Below are 21,912 nucleotides of genomic sequence, written 5' to 3' on the forward strand. Positions count from 1 at the left end.
TGGGTCATACACTGAGTCGGTGGGAAAGTCAGCAATAGAATCCATAAGTCCTGCATCCAAGTTCTCTAAGTGCCTTGACTAGTCCAGATTCCCTCCTTAACACCCTTGTCAAATTATTTATAGGAGATGTATTCATATAGTCAGTAAGACATCAAAATTTTCTAATTATATCTAGTCATGTCAAATGACAATTATGCCCTTCGTTCAGTTTGCCAGACAATGCTTTGCCAAAGAAGGTTTGCCAAAAATTTTTTGACCGAAGAAAGAGTAGGCATCTGCAGCATCTGCAAATGAGATCGTATAAAATGTCCCTGCAGCAAGTCTGCCCTGTCTCCACGGAAAGCTTCAAGGTAAGTGTATGGGGTCTGCAGGCTTGCAGGAAGAGCTTTATATGCCACAACGTTTCTTGTGCCTCTAGTGCTTGTTTCCAGGAGTGGACTCAACTTCTCAGCTCAAGTTTTAAATCTGCTTTCAAGACACCTGCACATTTTCACTCTGGAATTCTGTGCAGCAGCAAGTAGGGAATTGCCATTTGTGTTTTGCAGTACTGACCAGCTGCCAGGGTGCAAGCCACCAACCTGGTGTCACGAGAGGTAAGAATTTGATTTATTAATTCTTAGAGGGCAGAGAAAGATCTTTTTGGGTGGGATTTCTGTATGGCTGCATGAATGGTCACTGTTTCACCCTATATTCAAAACCAGGGTGATTACAGTAGGCAGGTGGTGGGGTACCCACAGCTGGTAAGGTTTTCAGGTGGCTGTGTTTGAATCTTCTGACAACTGATGTAAGACCAGAAAATTCCCATGGGAATATTCTTCACTTTACTTAACTGACCAAACAGGGAGTGAGGCATGCTGGCTTCACATCATTGTTGTGGCAGGAACAGAACAGGACTAAGATGAACAAAGGAGGAAAAAGTGCAAAATTGTACATCCTACCTCAGAATGTATGAATTAATAAACTATCTGAGCATATAGAGATTCTAACCATCTTTGTAAAATGTCAAAGCTTTCTTAGGTACCCATATTCTTAATCCAGGTCCAAAAAAAAAGAGACTTTTTAAACATTGAACAGAGGGAATGAATTTCACTAATGTAGCTGGAGAATTTTCAAGTGCAGTTGGCTAACTTAGCTATTCACATGTTCAACAAAGCATTTAAAAAAGTACTCTTATTTTATTAAAGTTTTGAGAATTCACCTGTTCCTGGATTTTTTTTTAAGGAAGTATTTATTTGGGAGTTTCATACAGTCATGGCAATTTCAATTTCAGTGCTTGAATTTTGTATCGTCAAGTCAAGACTTTGGGGATGAGATTATTTAGATATTGTACTTAAGAATGACAAATGTATAAATAAATCAAATTATACCAGAGTATTAAAATTTCACAAGACCTACCCTGAAAGAGAAACCAAGCTACAGGATATAAAATCTTTTCCAATCTCACAGAATCGCCTTAAATAATCAGTGCCATATTACTTCTCCCCATTAGAGTCTTCTGCTGACGTGCTTTCAGTGAAGTGCAGATATGACTTCTCCAGATGCTGAGATGGCTGCCTTTGGGGAGGCAGCTCCCTACCTCCGAAAGTCAGAAAAGGAAAGAATTGAAGCTCAGAACAAGCCTTTTGATGCCAAGTCATCTGTCTTTGTGGCCCATCCCAAGGAATCTTTTGTGAAAGGGACAATCCAGAGCAAAGAATCAGGGAAGGTCACTGTCAAGACTGAAGCTGGAGAGGTGAGTGAAAAACAAGGCTGAAAGACACCATTTGATTCCCACTCTGGGCTGTAAGCTGACATACACAGCTCTTTCATTTCCTTGGCAGACTCTGACCGTGAAGGAAGATCAAATCTTCTCCATGAATCCTCCCAAATATGATAAAATCGAGGACATGGCCATGATGACCCACCTCCACGAACCCGCTGTGCTGTACAACCTCAAAGAGCGTTATGCAGCCTGGATGATCTATGTAAGTACCAGCAGCTGTCTTCCTTTGGGTAGCTGGAAGGCCTGCTGTGCCAGGCTGAGCAGAAGCCAACGTGCTGTCTCCCTTCCTCGTAGACCTACTCGGGTCTCTTCTGTGTCACTGTCAACCCCTACAAGTGGCTGCCGGTGTACAACCCGGAGGTGGTGTTGGCCTACCGAGGCAAAAAGCGCCAGGAGGCCCCTCCACACATCTTCTCCATCTCTGACAATGCCTATCAGTTCATGCTGACTGGTGAGTGACTCCAGCTGTCTTAGAGTGATTGTTCGATGAAATTCGCTGAAGGGAGAATTCTCTTCAACATGTGCCAGCAGTGTTCTCTTTCCACAAAGAAGGCTAAAGGTATCCTGGGCAAGGCATTACCAGCGGGTTGTGGGAAGTGATCTTTCCCCTCTGCTCAGCACTGGTGAGGCCACTCCTGAAGTACTGTGGGCAGTTCTGGGCTCCCCACTACAAGAAAGGCACAAACATACTGGAGAAAGTCCTTGAAGGGCCATGAATGTGATGAAGGGACTGGAGCACCTCTCATATAGGAAAAGGCTGAGGGAGCTGGGACTCTTCAGCCTAAAGAAGAGAAAGCTCAAGGGGGGAATCTACCCAATGTCTTTAAATACCTGAAGAGAGAATGCAAAATAGACAGAGTCAGCCTTTTTTTTCAATATTTCCTACTGACAGGACAGGAGGCAATGACACAGACGAGAGGTAACGGCACAAACTGAAACACATTAGGTTCTCTCTGAATGTTAAGAAACACTTCTCTGCTTCAGGTAACTGAACACTGGAAACAGTTTCATGGAGAGGTTGTGGAGTCTTCCTCCTTGGAGCTCTCTGGACATGATCCTGGGCAACCTGCTCTAGGTGGCCATGTTTGAACAGGCTGGCTGGTGATTAATCTTCCAACCTCAAGCATTCTGTGGTTGTGTGATATTCCATCTCAGAAATATGATTTTTTCAAAGCTTTCATGGTTCTGATCCATACTATTGAGAGTTCTACTATCTTCACAACATTGTTTCTCCTATTTGAAATGAAAGGCACCCCTGCACTCAGTGTGTGGTGCTTTTTTTGCCTTTGTTTGTTTGTTTGTTTATTTTTTAAGTCAAGCTTCCAGCACATAGTTGAAAATAGCAAAGGAAGTATTGAAAGGAAAACTGAATCAGAGGAAAACATTTTTCTATCCTACCCCACTTTTTTATTATTATTTACATGGATTAAAAGTAATCCCGATCAGATCTGAATTTCCTGTCAGTTAATCTTTGTACTTGACACAAGTGATGTTAAATTTTAATTCACTTAAACTTACCTGACTACATTCCATTCTTTACTGTTGTTCATTATGTTCTGTATCTCTGCCTCTTTCACAGACCGTGAGAATCAGTCAATCCTGATCACGTATGTATGCCCTCTGCTTGGGTCCCTGTGGGGTACCATGTGCCCAGAACCTGCTGCCTGACCTCATGCTCTCTGGTTCTCTGTTTTGACAGTGGAGAATCTGGTGCAGGGAAGACTGTGAACACAAAGCGTGTCATCCAGTACTTTGCAACAATTGCAGCTAGTGGGGAGAAGAAGAAGGAGGAGCAGTCTGGCAAAATGCAGGTAAATTGAATCAAAGTGGTGAATTGAATTAAAAAATGAATTAAAATCACTTGAATAAATGCTTTCCTCTGCTCCTCATTTTTGAAAAGTATAACTAGGAATTATTATTGTCCTGTAGGGAACACTTGAGGATCAAATCATCAGCGCCAACCCACTGCTGGAGGCATTTGGAAATGCCAAGACTGTGAGGAATGACAACTCCTCGCGCTTTGTAAGTTTTGCTTAACCAAATATTTTCTGAAAAATAATAAACAGGAGTTTATGGCGATCGTCCTTTCTTGTTGTTCAGCCATGGGGGTTTACAAGGGTGAGACTGAATTTCCTTATCACAACTTTAACACTTACCCTGAAGTTAATTATTCAAAGTTCGAAAAAAAAAGTGATTCTAAGAAGTACATATATATATAGTGTTTTGTATTGGGGTACATATTAAAATAACAGATCACAGGCTCTTTCTCCTGTACTGTGCAGTAATTTTAAACTATTTTTTTACATTCACTCATCTTTCTGTTCATTTTCTACAAGACAGACAAACAGGCAAAAGGAAGGAAGAAAAGGAGGAAGGGAGGAAGGAAGGGAGGGAGGGAGGAAAGAAGGAAGTTTCTACCTGAATAATATTTTTGTTTCATATGAAATTGAATTAATCCCAATTAAAAACACTTATTTGAAACCAAGACAGATTTAAGCAGCAGAACAAGTTAAATGGATATTTCCAGTATCTTTCAGATGGCTTCTATCTCTAGGCAGGATATAATTAGAAAACTTTGGAATAAGATATAAATGGCCTAATGAAATCCACTCATTCTTTTCTATGTTCAGCATACATTAAATATACATATGTGACCCTATTGGTTATTTTCGTGGGCAAAAATTTAAAAGAAGACCTTATCTTAATGGTGGAAATATACCTAATTCTTAAGAAAATGTCTCTTAAGAAAATCTGTGCTCAGTAGAATAAATGGCAAAACTCACTGTTTCAGATATATTTTTATGACATAAATTTTAAGATAATTTTTATTAATTTAAAGGGTAAATTCATCAGAATTCACTTTGGTGCCACAGGAAAACTAGCTTCTGCTGATATTGAAACATGTAAGACACCTTCCTGAAGTGTTCACAATCCATCCACCCCACTCATCTATTCATATCCATCTATCCTTTTCATCCCACTGTTTATCTGCCATTTGCTTTTTTCTTCACACCTTCTCCCTCCTTTATTTTTTGCTTTTTATTTTGTTTCTTCTTGTTTCTAACTATATTTTCCTTCCAGATCTGCTGGAGAAGTCCAGAGTCACCTTCCAGCTCAAAGCAGAAAGAAGCTACCACATATTTTATCAGATCATGTCCAACAAGAAGCCAGAGCTGATTGGTAGGAAGAATGACCAAAGACTTGGAGAAGGTTGCTGAACATCAGCTCACACTATTACACACTTGACTAAACTAAGCCTGTGCATCCCCTTTTCTTACTTTCAGACATGCTTCTAATTACCACTAATCCATATGACTATCACTTTGTGAGTCAAGGTGAGATCACTGTTGCCAGCATTAATGACCAGGAGGAGTTGATGGCTACAGACGTAAGTAATATGTAAAATGAGTAACCTGTAAAATAAGTAACATGTAAAATTACGTACATAAGTAAAATGTTGTATCTATGGTAATGTCTCCCTGACAAAGCTTTATTTCATTGTTTCGATTGTAGAGTGCCATTGACATCCTGGGCTTTACTGCTGATGAAAAGGTGGCCATTTACAAGCTGACAGGAGCTGTCATGCACTACGGCAACCTGAAGTTTAAGCAGAAACAAAGAGAAGAGCAGGCAGAGCCAGATGGCACAGAAGGTATTAGCAAAGTCTGTTGTTGACCTAGAAGCAATAGCAATAACTCTGTCTTTGAAAGATGGTAGAAGAGCAATTGAAACGTGTAAAAAAAACAAGTCTTTAGGTGGAGCTACTACCAAGTGGAGCTAGTATGAAACTGCCATCCAAAGCATACTCATTTTTCAATGGCTACCTGATCTTTGTTTGAAGTATAAAATATTAAATATTAAAATTTAAAAAACATAAAATATTAAATTATGACTATTAATTCTCTCCTGGACTATCACAGTTTAGGATAGCACAACCCACTTGGTGTGCTTGCATTAGAGACCCACTGACAAGAAGATTTTTCATAAAATATATTTGCAGTTTCTTTTTTAAAGAAAACCGAGGCATTAAATTCACTGTGTATAAACCAGATATTAGTTAGATATTTTTCCCAGGAAAAATGGAACTCTCCTTTAATTTCTTTCTTCTCTTTTGAACATTCAAACCCATAAGTTATCACTGCATAGTGGAATTATTTGAGCATTGGTCTAAGTGAAACATAGGTAGATTAGGCTGGGGAAGAACTGACTTTCTGTTTCTCTGCTGATTACATAATCACTTGTATGTTGTATAATGCAGGTATGTTTAAAAAGACTGATCCCTGCCTTCTTCCAAAGAATGTTCGTAGATGGCCAGCTTCAGGACTGGATTTTGAGGTTTTGACCCTGAATGAATGAATATGTCTGCCTTTTTTTGATGACTATAACTAGCAGTCTCCAGAAAGTGGCAACTCTAATTCTTGCCTGTAATTTCAGAATGTATTCCCCTTCAAGTTTACATCTACTGTCAGAGAAATCTGCAGGGACCTTAAATGCATAAAGTATATTTTTGGTTTACACTCAGGCAGTCATCTCGATAACGCTTTGGTGGGGGTTTTTTTGTTTGTTTGTTTGGGTTGGTTTGTTTTTTTTGATATAGATATCAATTAGCTGTGGATTGAACTGATAAACTGCACCTTTCAGGGTGAATTTTTAGTAAAGACTTTGTTTCTTGATACTTTGGGGAAGATTTTCAAAAAACACAAATACCGTTTAGGTGTTCTGCTCTGAATGGCCTTTGAAACAAGGATGAATTTTATTTTAATGACTGCCATACTTTCCCTGAGATACAGTAAGCAGAATCTGATATGGCAGTTGCTCCAGAAGGATTTTATCACTCAAAATGCTGCATGTCTTGTTCGACTTGATTTTTTTGTCTCCTTCTCCTGCTACTTAGTTGCTGACAAGGCTGCCTACCTGATGGGTCTGAACTCAGCTGACTTGCTCAAAGCCCTCTGTTACCCCCGAGTCAAGGTTGGGAATGAATATGTGACCAAGGGTCAAACTGTGCAGCAGGTAGCAAACAGTTGGTAACTGGGAACTTCTGGCTGGTGTCATTTACTATCTTGCTCTTGTGTCCTTTACTATCTTTCTCTCTCTCTTTTTTTTTTTTTTTTTCCTGCTGCATTCTTCTTTGTTTTAGGTGAACAATTCAGTGGGTGCTCTGGCAAAGGCTGTCTATGAGAAGATGTTCTTATGGATGGTTGTTCGCATCAATCAACAACTAGATACAAAGCAACCCAGACAGTACTTCATTGGTGTCCTGGACATCGCTGGCTTTGAGATCTTTGATGTAAGGAATACATGTCTGAGGCCTGCTTTTGAGTGAGATTACCAAGCACTATTATTTGGAAGAATTAGCATACTAATTGTTTTGTATTTTTGGGGGGGGGGGAGGGGAGAGGAATCTTTTGTAGAACAGAGCAAAATCCTCTGAAGCCTCATTAGTATAAGAACAGAACTATGTTGTCTGTATAGAAGTAGCAGTTACAATTCTATATGCACTAACATTTTAAGATTTATGTTAGAGTCTTGTTAAAGATTTTTTTTAAAATTCTGCATACATATATGTATATGTAAGTGTATATAGGGAGCTCCTTTATCTCCTTAGAACTAGGATCTCTTTTTAGAATTAGGATTTGGAACTCCAGTGACAAATATATAATAGGTTAAAGATGAGTAAATATTTTAAAAGACCAATAAATGACTGGATAAATGTTTGATCAGAGAGATTGAGTAATTAAAACTGAAGGCCAGGACATACAGTCATATTTTAGGCTGAACAAAGAAATGATGAAGCAATTTATGAATTTTAGGAGATTTACTAGGAATATTTGCTCTGGAAAATTTTCCATTCTCATTACATAGGTATTTCTTTGGAGACCTGCATATAGGTCCTGCTATGATACAGCCCTAATAATAGAATTCTGTTTTAACTGGAGAGATGTATAAAGGATTAAGAATGACTAAAAAATCTGGCATCTTGACAACTGGCGTTTTTTTCTTTTTACACTGGGAAGTTCAACAGCCTGGAGCAGCTGTGCATCAATTTCACCAATGAGAAACTGCAGCAGTTCTTCAACCACCACATGTTCGTGCTGGAGCAGGAGGAGTACAAGAAGGAAGGAATTGAATGGGAATTCATTGATTTTGGGATGGACCTGGCTGCTTGCATTGAACTCATTGAAAAGGTAAATTTCTAATTCAAAATGTCTTGCATTTTCAAAAGCTCATCTTTAGAGATTAACTGTTTCTTAAAAAAAAACCAAAACTTTCTTTCATGTTTAATTCCATATATTCAATTTTAGTCACTGAAATATCTCTTGACCTCTACAGTTGGTTATTTTACCTTAGAGATATTACAAAGTCCACAAATAACTATGGAAAACATCCCTCACCTATCTCTGTATGAAAGATGTCTCTGCTTGCTCTATTGAAAGACATTATTTCAAAAATATAGAGCAAATCCTAATGTAAAATAATTATATTTTGTTAAGGTTCTTGAATGATTTTATCTGGACAATACATTTTTTCTTGGTGGTTCATAGTAAAGTAAATAAAGGTCAATACATTTTGTGTCTGTCCTTGTAGTACAAGAAAAAGAAAGGCATTTCTTGCAGTTCTGTGTAATTTAGGGAGCTGGTTAAAAGTATAAAAGTGAAGTAAATATACAATAGACATACCTGTGAAAGACATTTTTAAACACAGTCATTGTTTGTCTCCCTGATTTATTAATTTGACTTTTTACGTATAAAAATAAAAAATAAAAATCCTGAATCACTGTGCCAAAGAGTCAAGCAGGTGAACCACAGTTCATTTAAGTTCACTTTTTAGAAGCAAATTCTGTTCAGATCAAGGTGTTTCTATTGTTCCTCAGCTTCCTGTCTTTTACTATACTGTCTTTAAGACCAAGTGTTGGTCATATAGACATTCTCATTTCTGTATTGTAATATCTTCAAGCCCATGGGCATCTTTTCTATCCTGGAAGAGGAGTGCATGTTCCCCAAGGCAACTGACACCTCTTTCAAGAACAAGCTCTATGACCAGCATCTGGGCAAGTCCAGCAATTTCCAGAAGCCCAAGCCTGCCAAAGGCAAGGCCGAGGCCCACTTCTCCCTGGTGCATTATGCTGGCACAGTGGACTACAACATCTCTGGCTGGCTTGAGAAGAACAAGGACCCCCTGAACGAAACTGTCATTGGGTTGTACCAGAAATCATCAGTGAAGACACTGGCCTTACTCTTTGCCAACTATGGTGGAGCAGAAGCAGGTCAGTTTTCTAAAATTCTGATGTTTCCACGTTTATAATATGTGAAGATTAACCCCCAAAAGATAGTAATAAAAGATGCATTTGTTTTTGAAGAGGCTAGTGGTGGTGGTGCTAGTGGTGGCAAGAAAGGTGGCAAGAAGAAGGGATCATCTTTCCAGACTGTCTCAGCTCTTTTCCGGGTAAAGTATGAATTTCATTGCCACTAGAGTGACATGAACATAGTTTCATCTCTGAACTATCTGAACTTCCATTCTTCTCACAACTTGAGTTTTATGATGAAACAACAATATCTATAAAATGGGTAGAAATTATCCACTGCCTTTTCCTCTTTTTTTTCTGTTCACACTTATTAAATGTTTCAAGCACTTTTCAGTTTACCCCCTGAATTTCTTTCAAAATGCCACTTAAGTTCTTTGTGAAGAACTTTTTTTTAACACACATTGTGATGTAATAAAAATAATAATTAAGGCTTGTGTTAAAATTTTGATATAGTAGCTTTTCATTTCTTCCAGATTAAGGTGCAGAATTTTAAACTTTCTTTTAATAAGAATAACTACGTATGCAGAAGGATTGATTAAATCTAAATTCTGGATTTGAAACTTGCTTACTTGCCTACTCCTAAGATTCATTATATTAGACTCATGATGGCTAGATACAGAATGTGCAAAAGTAAAAAGTTTAAATCTAAACTTCTGCACATTATCCCACAGGAGAACCTAAACAAACTGATGACCAACCTACGGAGTACTCACCCTCATTTTGTTCGTTGCATCATCCCAAATGAAACTAAAACACCTGGTAAGATGGTCCAGCAGAAAGAGATTTTCCTCTGATACATCCATTCGGTACTGAAAACTGATTTGTGCAATAAATGCTTAGGTGCTATGGAACATGAACTGGTACTACACCAGCTGCGCTGTAATGGTGTGCTGGAAGGGATTAGGATTTGCAGAAAAGGATTCCCCAGCAGAGTCCTCTATGCAGACTTTAAACAGAGGTAAGAATACTTTACCTTTTAGCATGATTTTAAGTAATGTCAAAATTTGGGAAGATCAGCTTTATCTTCCTGTTTTGCTTTTCACAGGTACAAGGTGCTTAATGCCAGTGCTATCCCAGAGGGACAGTTCATTGATAGCAAAAAGGCTTCTGAGAAGCTTCTGGGGTCAATTGATGTGGATCACACCCAGTACAAATTTGGTCACACCAAGGTACAAACTCTTCCTGACTCAATCGCTATATGCCTGTGCTTTGTTCTACCTGGCAGTGATGTGTTGCAACATTCCCTTTCTCAAGGTGTTCTTCAAAGCTGGGCTGCTGGGGCTCCTGGAGGAGATGAGGGATGAGAAGCTGGCACAGCTCATCACTCGCACACAGGCCAGGTGCAGAGGCTTCCTGATGAGAGTGGAGTACCAGAGAATGGTGGAGAGGAGGTAGATATTGCTCATCTTCTGTTTGAATCACTGTCCTGTGGGGGGAAGCGTCACCATTCATCACACTGAAAATAATCAATGTATAATTTAATTATGCTTCAGGGAGTCCATCTTCTGCATCCAGTACAACGTTCGTGCATTCATGAATGTCAAGCACTGGCCCTGGATGAAGCTGTTCTTCAAGATCAAGCCCTTGCTGAAGAGTGCAGAATCTGAGAAGGAGATGGCCAACATGAAGGAAGAGTTTGAGAAAACCAAGGAAGAGCTTGCAAAGTCTGAGACAAAGAGAAAGGAGCTGGAGGAGAAAATGGTGAAGCTGGTGCAGGAGAAAAATGATCTGCAGCTCCAAGTGCAGGCTGTGAGCAACATTAAATAATTTATTTATACAGAGAAATTATTAAATTTGACCTAACCCTTCCTTCAGAGTACATAATACTCACACTGCACTCTAAACAACCTTAGTAAATATTGCAAGCTGAATAGCATATAACTGGAGGTAAAATTCAGGCCACATTATTTCCACATTCAGTGTTGCTGTTAAAAAGTGGAGGTCCAGCTTGACAATTAGTTTCAAATCTTATTCTTTATGCCTACAAGTACAAATCTCCATGTAAGTTCATGTCATAAAGCATCATTATTGTCTTTGCTATGTACCTGGTGGAGTAGGGGCAATCATTCTATTGACCAACTATTATGCCTTAATTCAATTATCCATATGAAGAGCTTGCTGCCATTTATTATGGCATATCTCCTGAGTTCCTGTAGCTACTGATCCGAGAAGACATAGATGACCAATACATCCCATGACACAACTGAAAGCATTATGTATTTGTCTCCAATGCCATCCGGTCTCAAAATCTTAAGCATCATTTAGACAACATCCTTGAGTTGAATGTCTATTCAGGGAAAGATGTATGATGTTTAGTGTACACTGACTGACAGCTGTGTATCAATCTCTTGGAGTTCAGATAACCAACTCTCATGCAATCAGTCATCTACTGATGTTAATCTCAAACACATTCTCAGTGTTTACAGAGAAGGCTGCTTAGTGCACATTAGAAAATTTACCAGAAAATTGCAAATAGTTTCTCAATGATGGATAAACAAAGTGAAAGTATTTACATTTCTCAGTACATCCACAGAAATTCAAAATTGACAGTCCTAATAATTGGAAACTAATGGTGACTGATATATTACAATCACTTTCAAATAGACAATGTAAATTAAACCTGATAACCTACTGCCATACATGAAATAAAGAAAGTAAAACACCATATCTGGTGTTCCAAAAGGTCTGAAAAAAATAAAGTAATTGAAAATTTCTAATTTATATTGTAAATGCACAATATCCATTTCCCAAAAAGTAATCCTAAGAGTCTTGCTAATCTATTCCTTGAATATTAAATAACATTTCTTCTGCATTAAAAGAAGAAATGTTCAAACACAATTGTATTTTCCCACCAGGAAGCTGATGCTTTAGCTGATGCTGAAGAAAGATGTGATCAGCTCATCAAAACTAAAATCCAGCTGGAAGCCAAAATTAAGGAGGTGACAGAAAGGGCCGAGGATGAGGAAGAAATTAATGCTGAGCTGACAGCCAAGAAGAGGAAACTGGAGGATGAATGTTCAGAGCTGAAGAAAGACATTGATGACTTGGAGTTAACATTGGCCAAGGTTGAAAAGGAAAAACATGCCACCGAAAACAAGGTATGAGGCAGAAGACGTCACTCACACTGTGCTATTATGGGAGTCTTGTACCTACTCATTTTAATTACACTTGCTCCCTTCTCATCAAAGGTGAAAAATCTCACAGAGGAAATGGCAGCTCTGGATGAGACCATAGCCAAGCTGACAAAAGAGAAGAAAGCCCTCCAAGAGGCCCACCAGCAGACACTGGACGACCTGCAGGCCGAAGAGGACAAAGTCAATACATTGACCAAAGCAAAAACCAAGCTGGAGCAGCAAGTGGATGATGTAAGCACATGTGCCTCCAGCAAGACAGGACAGGTATGGAGTTCGACCTGCCTGGCATTGATGGTGTTGTTGTGTTTAGCTGGAAGGGTCCCTGGAGCAAGAGAAGAAACTGCGCATGGACCTTGAAAGGGCTAAGAGGAAACTTGAGGGAGACCTGAAGCTGTCCCAAGATACCATAATGGATTTGGAAAATGATAAGCAGCAGCTGGATGAGAAACTGAAAAAGTAAGTGTGGTTGTGAGACACCTGAGTGTGGGTCAGGTGCATTTATTAGGTAGTTTTATTCAGGTGTTAACACTGTGATTCTGTATGCTTTGTGCAAAGGAAAGACTTTGAAATCAGCCAGATCCAGAGTAAAATTGAAGATGAGCAAGCCCTGGGCATGCAATTACAGAAGAAGATCAAGGAGCTGCAGGCAAGTCTCTGGTCCTTCCCTTCCGCCCTTCAGAAGGACATCAGTACAAGGAGGGCATGGGTGTGAAGGGTCTTGCATTTTCCCCAGGCCCGTATCGAGGAACTGGAGGAGGAAATTGAGGCAGAGCGAACCTCTCGGGCAAAAGCAGAGAAGCACCGTGCTGACCTCTCCAGGGAGCTGGAGGAGATCAGCGAGCGCCTGGAAGAAGCAGGAGGGGCTACAGCAGCTCAGGTTGAGATGAACAAGAAGCGTGAGGCAGAATTTCAGAAGATGCGCCGCGACCTCGAAGAGGCCACGCTGCAGCACGAAGCCACAGCTGCCGCCCTGCGGAAGAAGCACGCAGACAGCACAGCTGAGCTTGGGGAGCAGATCGACAACCTGCAACGAGTCAAGCAGAAGCTGGAGAAGGAGAAGAGTGAGCTGAAGATGGAGATAGATGACTTGGCCAGTAACATGGAGTCTGTCTCCAAAGCTAAGGTACAGAACACATTGTAGATATCTGGAAAATAAATATTGTGTAATTATATCTTATTCAAAATATGGCCAGGTTACAATATATGTCTCTGTTTAGGACTGTATTTGTAATCTCAGGGCACCAATGAGCATGATATAGCTTTCACTTTTGGCTACAATTTTCTGTTGGGAATCCTGTTGTTCAGAATGATGAGGAGTCACATATTTATCTTCTTTCATACCTCATCATCTCCATAGGCAAACCTAGAGAAAATGTGTCGTACTCTAGAAGACCAGCTGAGTGAGATAAAGACAAAGGAGGAGGAGCACCAGCGCATGATCAATGACCTCAGTGCTCAAAGAGCTCGTCTGCAGACAGAATCAGGTGAGAAAGCTTCATCTCTGTTGTGGAATGGGAGAGCATACTAAAAAGGTTTGGTTTTGGTCACAAGTGACAATTAAACTTTTCATTTCTATATGCTTCCCTAGGTGAATATTCACGCCAGGTGGAGGAGAAAGATTCTCAGATTTCTCAGCTGTCTCGAAGCAAGCAGGCATTCAATCAGCAGATTGAGGAACTCAAAAGGCACTTAGAGGAAGAGATAAAGGTGATGTCTTTTCTTCAAGTTGGCCTGTGAAAACATACTTAACTTCACACATTGAAGTTATGGGGAAAGGGACTACAATGGGAAAAGGGAGTAGTCTACAAGCAGCTGGCAGAAGTATTACAATTGCTAGCTCTTGTTCTCATGGGCAACTTCAATTTACCAGATATCTGCTGGACATACAACACGGCAGGGAGGAAACAGATCAGGAGGATTCTAGAGTGTGTAGAAGATAACTTCCTGACACAGCTGGTGAGCAAGCCAACTAGGGACAGGGCCCTACTGAACCTGCACTTGGGGCACAACAACACCATGCGGTACTATAGGCTGAGGGAAGAGTGGCTGGAAAGCTGCCTGGCGGAAAGGGAGCTTGCAGTATTGGTTGATAGCCAGCTGAGTATGAGCCAGCAGTGTGTTCAGGTGGCCAAGAAGGCCAAGAGCATCTTGGCTTGTATCAGAAATACAGTGGCCAGCAGGACAAGGGAAGTGATTGACCCTCTGAACTTGGCTTTGATGAGTCCACACCTCGAATACTGTCTTCAGTTTTGGGCCCCTCACTGTAGGAAGGACACTGAGGTGCTGGAGCACGTGCAAAGAAGGGCAACGAAGCTGGTGAAGGATCTAGAGAACAAGTTTTACGAGGAGCAGCTGAGGGAACTGGGGTTGTTTAGCCTGGAGAAAAGGACGCTCAGGGGAGACCTGATCGCACTCCTATAGGAGCCTAAGGAAGCTATAGCAAGGTGGGGATGGGGCTCTTCTCCCAAGCACCAAGTGATAACACAAGAGCAAATGACATCAGGTTGTGTCAGGGGAGGTTTAAGTTGGATATTAGGAGAAATTTCTTCACTGAAAGGTTTGTGGGACAATGGAACAGGCTGCCCAGGGAAGCAGTTGAGCCACCATCCCTGGAGGTCTTCAAGAAGCGTGTAGATGTGGAGCTTAGTGACATGGTTCCATGGTGGACTCAGCAGTGCTAGGTTAAAGGTTGGAGTGGATGATCTTAGAGGTCTTTTCCAACCTAAATGATTCCATGTTTCTATGAATATGATTAACGGATTTTGTCCTCCAGCCTTCACTGCAAATATCTCGACCTTTCCAGTGGTTGCATTTGAAGTGTTAAATTCATTCATTCTAAGAGATTCTCCACGATATTACTATTCCTTTCTCCACTACTATTTTTCCCCCAGGCCAAGAACGCCTTGGCCCACGCCTTGCAGTCTGCTCGCCACGACTGTGACTTGCTCCGGGAACAATATGAGGAGGAGCAGGAAGCCAAGGGAGAGCTGCAGCGTGCCTTGTCCAAAGCCAACAGCGAAGTGGCCCAGTGGAGAACCAAATATGAGACGGATGCTATTCAGCGCACGGAGGAGCTGGAGGAGGCCAAGTATGTGGGCAAGTTGGGAAAGATTAAAAAAGAAAAGTCTAATGCGGCAAATATGAACAGACAAATGTGATTTTGTCATAAAATAAAAGGAGGCTGTGCTTTAGAGCAGTGCAATGGTCTGAGGTAAACTATACCCTGTGAAAGAAATATTAGACAGATGTAAAGCAGAATATTTCACTAGTCCAGAGTATGGTACAAACACCTTGAGGATTGTAGGCACAGAGGGCACAACTGTTGAAGCATGGGAAACAGAACTGGGAAGACAATGGATGATTTAGAGATTGCTTCCAATGTCTGTGCTGTGCATCCATATACAGTGAAGAGGGAAAATGTGCTCTTGTAAAAAGCCCATCAGCCATAGACCTTTTGCTCTGAAGCCATTAGCTGTGCTTATCCCTTCCCAGGAAGAAGCTGGCACAGCGCCTGCAGGATGCAGAGGAACACGTTGAAGCTGTCAACGCCAAATGTGCTTCCCTGGAAAAGACAAAGCAGAGGCTGCAGAACGAGGTGGAAGACCTGATGATTGACGTGGAGCGATCAAATGCTGCCTGTGCAGCTCTGGACAAGAAGCAGAAGAACTTTGACAAGGTATTCTGGCCTCTGACCCTGTGCTTCCTGGGCAGAGCATGCCCTCACAATTGCCACATCCATACTCACGCCTTGTTGCTCCTCAGATCCTGGCAGAGTGGAAGCAGAAGTACGAGGAAACACAGGCTGAGCTGGAAGCTTCCCAGAAGGAGTCTCGCTCTCTCAGTACGGAGCTGTTTAAGATGAAGAATGCCTATGAGGAGTCCCTGGACCACCTGGAAACGCTGAAGCGTGAGAACAAGAACTTGCAGCGTAAGTCCGTGGCTTTCTGCTGCTGGCCGGGCTTTCCCACAAGCCAGCCTGTCCTCCACTCCACAAAGGTTCTTGCCCACAAGTCTGCAAGGGTACCTGTCACGTTGGTGTGGCTGGTATGGTCTTTTCCTTCCTTTATGCCCTATGTCTGACCATGCCTTGTTTCACCCTTCCCTACAGAGGAGATTTCTGACCTCACGGAGCAGATTGCAGAGGGAGGAAAGGCGATCCACGAGCTGGAGAAAGTCAAGAAACAGATTGAGCAAGAGAAATCTGAAATCCAGGCTGCCTTGGAGGAAGCTGAGGTACATGCCCATAAACATTAATTTCCAGAGTGGAGTACTTTGGAACAGTGTGAATGATAAAAGCTTGGGACTTTCAAACAAATGTCATTTCTTTGTTTCTACTGGGTCTGGAGGTCTAGCCTCAGTATGTACATCATCCACAGTAAAGTAGTCCCTTTCCTTTTCTTTTATAAGACATAATTTGGAAGATAACTGTAGGAAGAAGCATTTTAAAAGGATTTTAAAATCCTGTTTCTTTGTTATTCAGGCCTCTCTAGAACACGAAGAGGGGAAAATCCTGCGCCTCCAACTGGAGCTCAACCAGGCCAAGTCTGAGATTGACAGGAAGATAGCAGAGAAAGATGAGGAAATCGACCAGCTGAAGAGAAATCACCTCAGAATTGTGGAGTCCATGCAAAGCACCCTGGATGCTGAGATCAGGAGCAGGAATGAAGCCCTGCGGCTGAAGAAGAAGATGGAGGGAGACCTGAATGAAATGGAGATCCAGCTGAGCCATGCCAACCGTGTGGCTGCAGAGGCACAAAAGAACCTGAGAAACACACAGGGAGTGCTCAAGGTATGGCAAAACCAAACATGCTCACCTCTTTCTGACATTGCTAAAAAAATATCTGGTACAGTATTAGTTCTACACCTATGTGAAAATAGGCAGGTAGACAGTGATGAACCTCCAAGAAGAAGTCTGAAGGAAATCAAAAGAGACTTCAGGGTCTTAGGAAAACTTGTTAAGGAGGTTAAAGATCGGGAGCACAGGTGGTATTTTCCTCTATCCCCCCAGAGGCAGGGAATGATGAGGCAAAGAACAGGAACAGCCAGCAAATCAATACCTGAGCTCCAAGCCTTTGGAAAAGGATCTTTGGTCAGGATTTAGCAGGGCTCATTGATAGGGCTTTAAACTAGATTTGAAGGGGTAAAGGGACAAAACCAGGCTTGACAGACAAGCCTGGGGGTGGTATGACAGTGGTTATGAGACATTGTGGTGGCAAGCTCCAGCACGCTGCTAGCCCAGCTGAGGTAAGGGATGGATAGTCAAGTCACAGCAAAGACACAAGGAGTTCTCAAAGTATGTAAAGTTAATTATGTGAATGTAGTTATCTTGTGTGACATTATTATGGAATCATAGAATGGGTTGGAAGGAACCTTAAAGGTCAACTAGTTCCAACCTCCCTGCCATAGTCAGGTATGCCACCCACTAGATCATGTCTCCCAGGGCCTCATCCAACCTCGTCTTGAACACCTCCAGGGATGGGGCATCCACAACCTCTATGGGCAACCTATTCCAATACCTCACCATTCTCGGAGTGAAGAATTTCTTTCTAACATCTAATCTAAATCTCCCCTCTTTTAGTTTAAAAACATTCCCTTTTGTTCTGTCGTTATCTGACTAAGCAAAAGTTCTGGCCATCTTTTTTATGTCTCCTTTAAGTATTGAAAAGCTTCTCTAAAGTCTCCCTAGAGCCTTCTCTTCTTTAGGTTGAACAGCCCCAACTCTCAACCTTACTTCATAGGAGATTATGTTGATATAATTGTTACATATCTAAATTATTATAGAATGGCAGTAATTGCCATTGTCCAACAGTGCTGTGCCACCTTATTTTTCTTTTCTCTCATACAGGATACCCAGATACACTTGGATGATGCTCTCAGGACACAGGAAGACCTGAAGGAGCAGGTGGCCATGGTGGAGCGCAGGGCAAACCTGTTACAGGCTGAGATTGAGGAGCTGCGGGCAGCCCTGGAGCAGACGGAGCGGTCAAGGAAAGTGGCTGAGCAGGAACTGATGGATGCAAGTGAGAGAGTTCAGCTCCTCCACACTCAGGTTAGATTCTTGGATGAAAATACCATAAATAGGCATTGATGGAAAATACTGTGTAAATAGTGCATAAAGAGATACATTATTGTCCTAAGCTGTTCTTTAGTGTTAAGTAGATATTCTGTAGGAAAAAGAATTGGAATTCTTTTTTGTCATAACAAGAGGTGCCTTGATCATCATTTTCACTGTCTCATTAAGACTGTCCCATTTCAAAATCTTATGATCCATCATTTGTTTTTCTTTCCTGATTTTTCATATGTGTAAGTTCTTAAATCGTAAACCCTTCTATTAAGGGATTGTATCTTAGCCTAAATCACAGTTATTACCCTTATACAAAGAATGGGATTATAGCTAAGCGAGTAGGATTGCCTTAGAATTCAGGAGTGCTTCACTCTGTTGTCTAGCTGTATATGACCTGATAACATTTGAAGGAAGGTGCTAATATTAGCTACAGAGACTGTAACTTAAAATTTAAATAGTATAGTTCTTAAACTAAGTGTTCTGTTTTGCAACGAACTGGAGAAAACATTTTCCTTCTTTGACAGAACACGAGTCTGATCAACACCAAGAAGAAGCTTGAAACAGACATCACCCAAATTCAGAGTGAGATGGAGGATGCCATCCAGGAAGCCCGCAATGCTGAAGAGAAGGCCAAGAAGGCCATCACAGATGTGAGATGGGGGCTCCTTTCCCTGATGATGGTGGGTGCATTCTCCCCCAAAATGTCTCCAGTCAAAAAATGCCTTTGATTATTTTGCCTTTCTAGGCATCCATGATGGCAGAAGAGCTGAAGAAGGAGCAGGACACCAGTGCTCACCTAGAGAGAATGAAGAAGAACCTGGACCAGACAGTGAAGGACCTGCAGCTTCGTCTGGATGAGGCTGAGCAGCTGGCCCTGAAGGGAGGCAAGAAGCAAATCCAGAAGCTGGAGGCCAGGGTGCGTGGGGCTGGTATTTGTGCACAAGTGAGCATGTCCCTAGGAGAGGTACTGGAGAAGCTCCAAAGATGGGTTTCTCATTGCAGGTGCGGGAGCTGGAAGGGGAGGTAGATGCTGAGCAGAAGCGCAGCGCTGAAGCTGTGAAGGGTGTGCGCAAGTACGAGAGAAGGGTGAAGGAGCTGACCTACCAGGTAAGGTAGAAGGCTCTTTATGCTGCCACAGCCTCCACACAGCACATCGCCCCCAATGGAAATTGTTAATTCATGCGTTGGCAAAACCAACTCTCTCTCTTTCCTGCTTACCTACCACTCTAGTCTGAGGAAGACCGGAAGAACATTCTCAGGCTTCAGGATCTGGTGGACAAGCTGCAGATGAAGGTGAAATCCTACAAGAGGCAAGCTGAGGAAGCTGTAAGTACTGCTTGGAAAATGGGCAAGAGTTGCTTTCTGTGGGTGTCACACAAGTGCTGAGGACATTAATAATTTTGAAAATACCATTGGTCAGTGATTGAGGGTTTCAGGGTCTTTGTCATCTAGATAAACCACCCTGATACCTAAGCACAAATGAGCAAGTACACAGATGCAAAGATCAAGTGATGAAACAGTTCCTCAAGAGCAACAGTGTACTGGTGCAGTTTGTCACAGTGAGGTCCTGAATAAGGGAGGATGAGGAGGTCTTTGAGAGGGTTCTGGGTCAGCAATGGTAGATAGGAGACAGGAGGTCTGTGCTTTCTGCGGGCAATCACCACAGCCCCTCAAGGCCCAGGCGCATGAGGATTGAAGCCCCTGCCCCAGGCTCCTCACCACCAACTCCCTCTCCCCACACAGGAGGAGCTGTCCAATGTCAACCTCTCCAAGTTCCGCAAGATCCAGCATGAGCTGGAAGAAGCCGAGGAGCGGGCCGACATTGCAGAGTCGCAGGTCAACAAGCTCCGAGCAAAGAGCCGGGAGTTTCACGGCAAGAAGATAGAAGAGGAAGAATGAGGATATCACGTGGCAGCAAAGTGGCCTGAGGGATGCACAAAATGTGAACCCTCTGTCACAGGGATTGTCATTATATAAGGAAGCCTTTTATAAATAATCGTTGCAACCATCTCAGTGTCTAAGAGAATAAACACTACACGTTCCTTTGCATACACAGCAGAAGCTGTGGTTTTGTTTGTTATAATTCAATACATAAGTTACATAAGTTTGGAACATTTTCAAATGAATCATTTTATTTCATTTTTATACTTGGACACCAATAGAGCTTTCTTAATTCCATCCGCAGTGTTTCTCCACTGTATTCTTTTATATTACTGAGTTGGGATTAACACTAATTCACTTTCCACACTGGCAACAGGAGAGGATTAGGACAGAGGCAGGAGTACCTTGTCTGTCCTCGCACAGCAAAAATGTTTCTGCATTGAGGACCTCTCTCCAAATGGGTGCAGTATATAGGCTGTCTGTGCTGGTCCATTCTCACTTTGGCAAGCTGGATTTAGAGCCAAGCCGAAAGGCCATCTGTGTGGCTCTGAGTCCTCATGAAGGAATTTATGCAAGAACTGAGGTGCTGCTTTTTCAGAATGACGCAGATGAAGACCACGCACTCTAAAGAGGGGTCTTTTGTTAACAAGCAAAGTCAAATATAGCAAGCAGGATCTATTAAACAGATTTTTTTTTTTTTTTTGAGTGACATTTTTAACAACTAGTTCTAAAATAGAATAAATTATGTCTTTGGATAAGATGACATTGCTGTTCCTTACTTTCTCTATTAGACAGACGAGACAGTCACAGAATCATAGAATGGGCGGGGTTGGAGGGGACCTCTGAGGATAGCCTAGTCCAACCTCCCTCCCAAGCAGAATCACCTAGAACACATTGCACAGGATGGTATCCAAGTGCGTTTTGAATATCTCCAGAGAAGGAGACTGCACATCCTCTCTGCACAACCTGTTGTAGTGCTCTGTCACCCTCCCAGTAAAGAAGTGTCCCCTCTTATTGAGCCAGAACCTCCTGTGCTTCAGTTTGTGCCCATTGCCTCTTGTCCTGTCACTGGGCACAACTGAAAAGAGGTCAGCTCCATCCTCTCGACACGCTCCCCTCAGATATTTATACACATTGATGAGGTCAATATTAAGACAGACTATGAGGACAATATTAAGACAGACTGCTCTTATTGTAAATTAAATGGGAACAGATTGGTAGAAGTAAATGAGAAAAAGAGGACACACTAGGGGATAAAATAACATAACACATACATAACACAACATAACACATACAGCTGAGATAACAACCTAGTAACTGCTGCAGTACTTTAGAGTGCTTCCTAGTACTGAAATTTTAACATAAAACCATACTAAACTTTTGTGATGAGGAATGATATGGAGCTACACATAAATAGAGCTATACATAAAAAGAGCTACAAGAACATTTTTTTTAAGATAAGACTTCACATCAGAATAACTGTGGGCACATTACAGCATTAAAGAAGTCTCCCAGTCTAGCACTGTGTGGAGGAAAACTCCAAATATAATAATACCACGGTGTCCTAGCAGTCTGACTCCTGCAGCAATTAATGAGTTGGAATGTAGATACCAAGAGAATCCTGGGTGGACAAAGAAACAAGTCACAAAGATAAAGTGTGCTGGCCTGGAAGTTTACAATAGATGACGGTCTGTTATCTGCAGGGAAAGCAGCAGAGCGGCTTAAAGTACATAATAGCCATCCTGGCAGCACTGGGCTGTGGTGC

At 41.8% G+C, this 21,912-nt stretch overlaps 1 protein-coding gene across 1 annotated transcript in view; it reads left to right on the forward strand.

Annotated features, from left to right (window-relative positions):
* Positions 1 to 338: 338 nt before the first annotated feature.
* LOC308180149 (myosin heavy chain, skeletal muscle, adult-like) overlaps positions 339 to 21,912 on the forward strand; it is a 22,299-nt gene continuing 725 nt past the window's right edge. Inside the window, exons 1-40 of the mRNA XM_080561344.1 lie at positions 339 to 350; positions 546 to 593; positions 1,490 to 1,732; positions 1,821 to 1,964; positions 2,057 to 2,213; positions 3,342 to 3,369; positions 3,462 to 3,573; positions 3,692 to 3,784; positions 4,602 to 4,665; positions 4,844 to 4,942; positions 5,047 to 5,150; positions 5,276 to 5,414; positions 6,657 to 6,775; positions 6,903 to 7,052; positions 7,780 to 7,950; positions 8,720 to 9,029; positions 9,123 to 9,208; positions 9,740 to 9,827; positions 9,909 to 10,026; positions 10,114 to 10,237; positions 10,323 to 10,459; positions 10,562 to 10,817; positions 11,924 to 12,166; positions 12,257 to 12,433; positions 12,513 to 12,658; positions 12,758 to 12,848; positions 12,936 to 13,325; positions 13,560 to 13,686; positions 13,791 to 13,909; positions 15,094 to 15,290; positions 15,695 to 15,878; positions 15,965 to 16,130; positions 16,311 to 16,435; positions 16,683 to 16,991; positions 18,048 to 18,251; positions 18,791 to 18,916; positions 19,012 to 19,182; positions 19,269 to 19,373; positions 19,497 to 19,592; positions 20,010 to 21,912. The exon at positions 20,010 to 21,912 is cut by the window's right edge and continues 725 nt beyond it. Of these exons, the coding sequence (XP_080417470.1) occupies positions 1,526 to 1,732; positions 1,821 to 1,964; positions 2,057 to 2,213; positions 3,342 to 3,369; positions 3,462 to 3,573; positions 3,692 to 3,784; positions 4,602 to 4,665; positions 4,844 to 4,942; positions 5,047 to 5,150; positions 5,276 to 5,414; positions 6,657 to 6,775; positions 6,903 to 7,052; positions 7,780 to 7,950; positions 8,720 to 9,029; positions 9,123 to 9,208; positions 9,740 to 9,827; positions 9,909 to 10,026; positions 10,114 to 10,237; positions 10,323 to 10,459; positions 10,562 to 10,817; positions 11,924 to 12,166; positions 12,257 to 12,433; positions 12,513 to 12,658; positions 12,758 to 12,848; positions 12,936 to 13,325; positions 13,560 to 13,686; positions 13,791 to 13,909; positions 15,094 to 15,290; positions 15,695 to 15,878; positions 15,965 to 16,130; positions 16,311 to 16,435; positions 16,683 to 16,991; positions 18,048 to 18,251; positions 18,791 to 18,916; positions 19,012 to 19,182; positions 19,269 to 19,373; positions 19,497 to 19,592; positions 20,010 to 20,165 (5,838 nt within the window). The 5' untranslated portion in view covers positions 339 to 350; positions 546 to 593; positions 1,490 to 1,525 and the 3' untranslated portion in view covers positions 20,166 to 21,912. The remainder of the gene's footprint in view (positions 351 to 545; positions 594 to 1,489; positions 1,733 to 1,820; positions 1,965 to 2,056; positions 2,214 to 3,341; positions 3,370 to 3,461; positions 3,574 to 3,691; positions 3,785 to 4,601; positions 4,666 to 4,843; positions 4,943 to 5,046; positions 5,151 to 5,275; positions 5,415 to 6,656; positions 6,776 to 6,902; positions 7,053 to 7,779; positions 7,951 to 8,719; positions 9,030 to 9,122; positions 9,209 to 9,739; positions 9,828 to 9,908; positions 10,027 to 10,113; positions 10,238 to 10,322; positions 10,460 to 10,561; positions 10,818 to 11,923; positions 12,167 to 12,256; positions 12,434 to 12,512; positions 12,659 to 12,757; positions 12,849 to 12,935; positions 13,326 to 13,559; positions 13,687 to 13,790; positions 13,910 to 15,093; positions 15,291 to 15,694; positions 15,879 to 15,964; positions 16,131 to 16,310; positions 16,436 to 16,682; positions 16,992 to 18,047; positions 18,252 to 18,790; positions 18,917 to 19,011; positions 19,183 to 19,268; positions 19,374 to 19,496; positions 19,593 to 20,009) is intronic.

Source organism: Anser brachyrhynchus (assembly GCF_964034855.1).
Source record: "Anser brachyrhynchus genome assembly, chromosome: 18".
NCBI lineage: Eukaryota > Metazoa > Chordata > Aves > Anseriformes > Anatidae > Anser > Anser brachyrhynchus.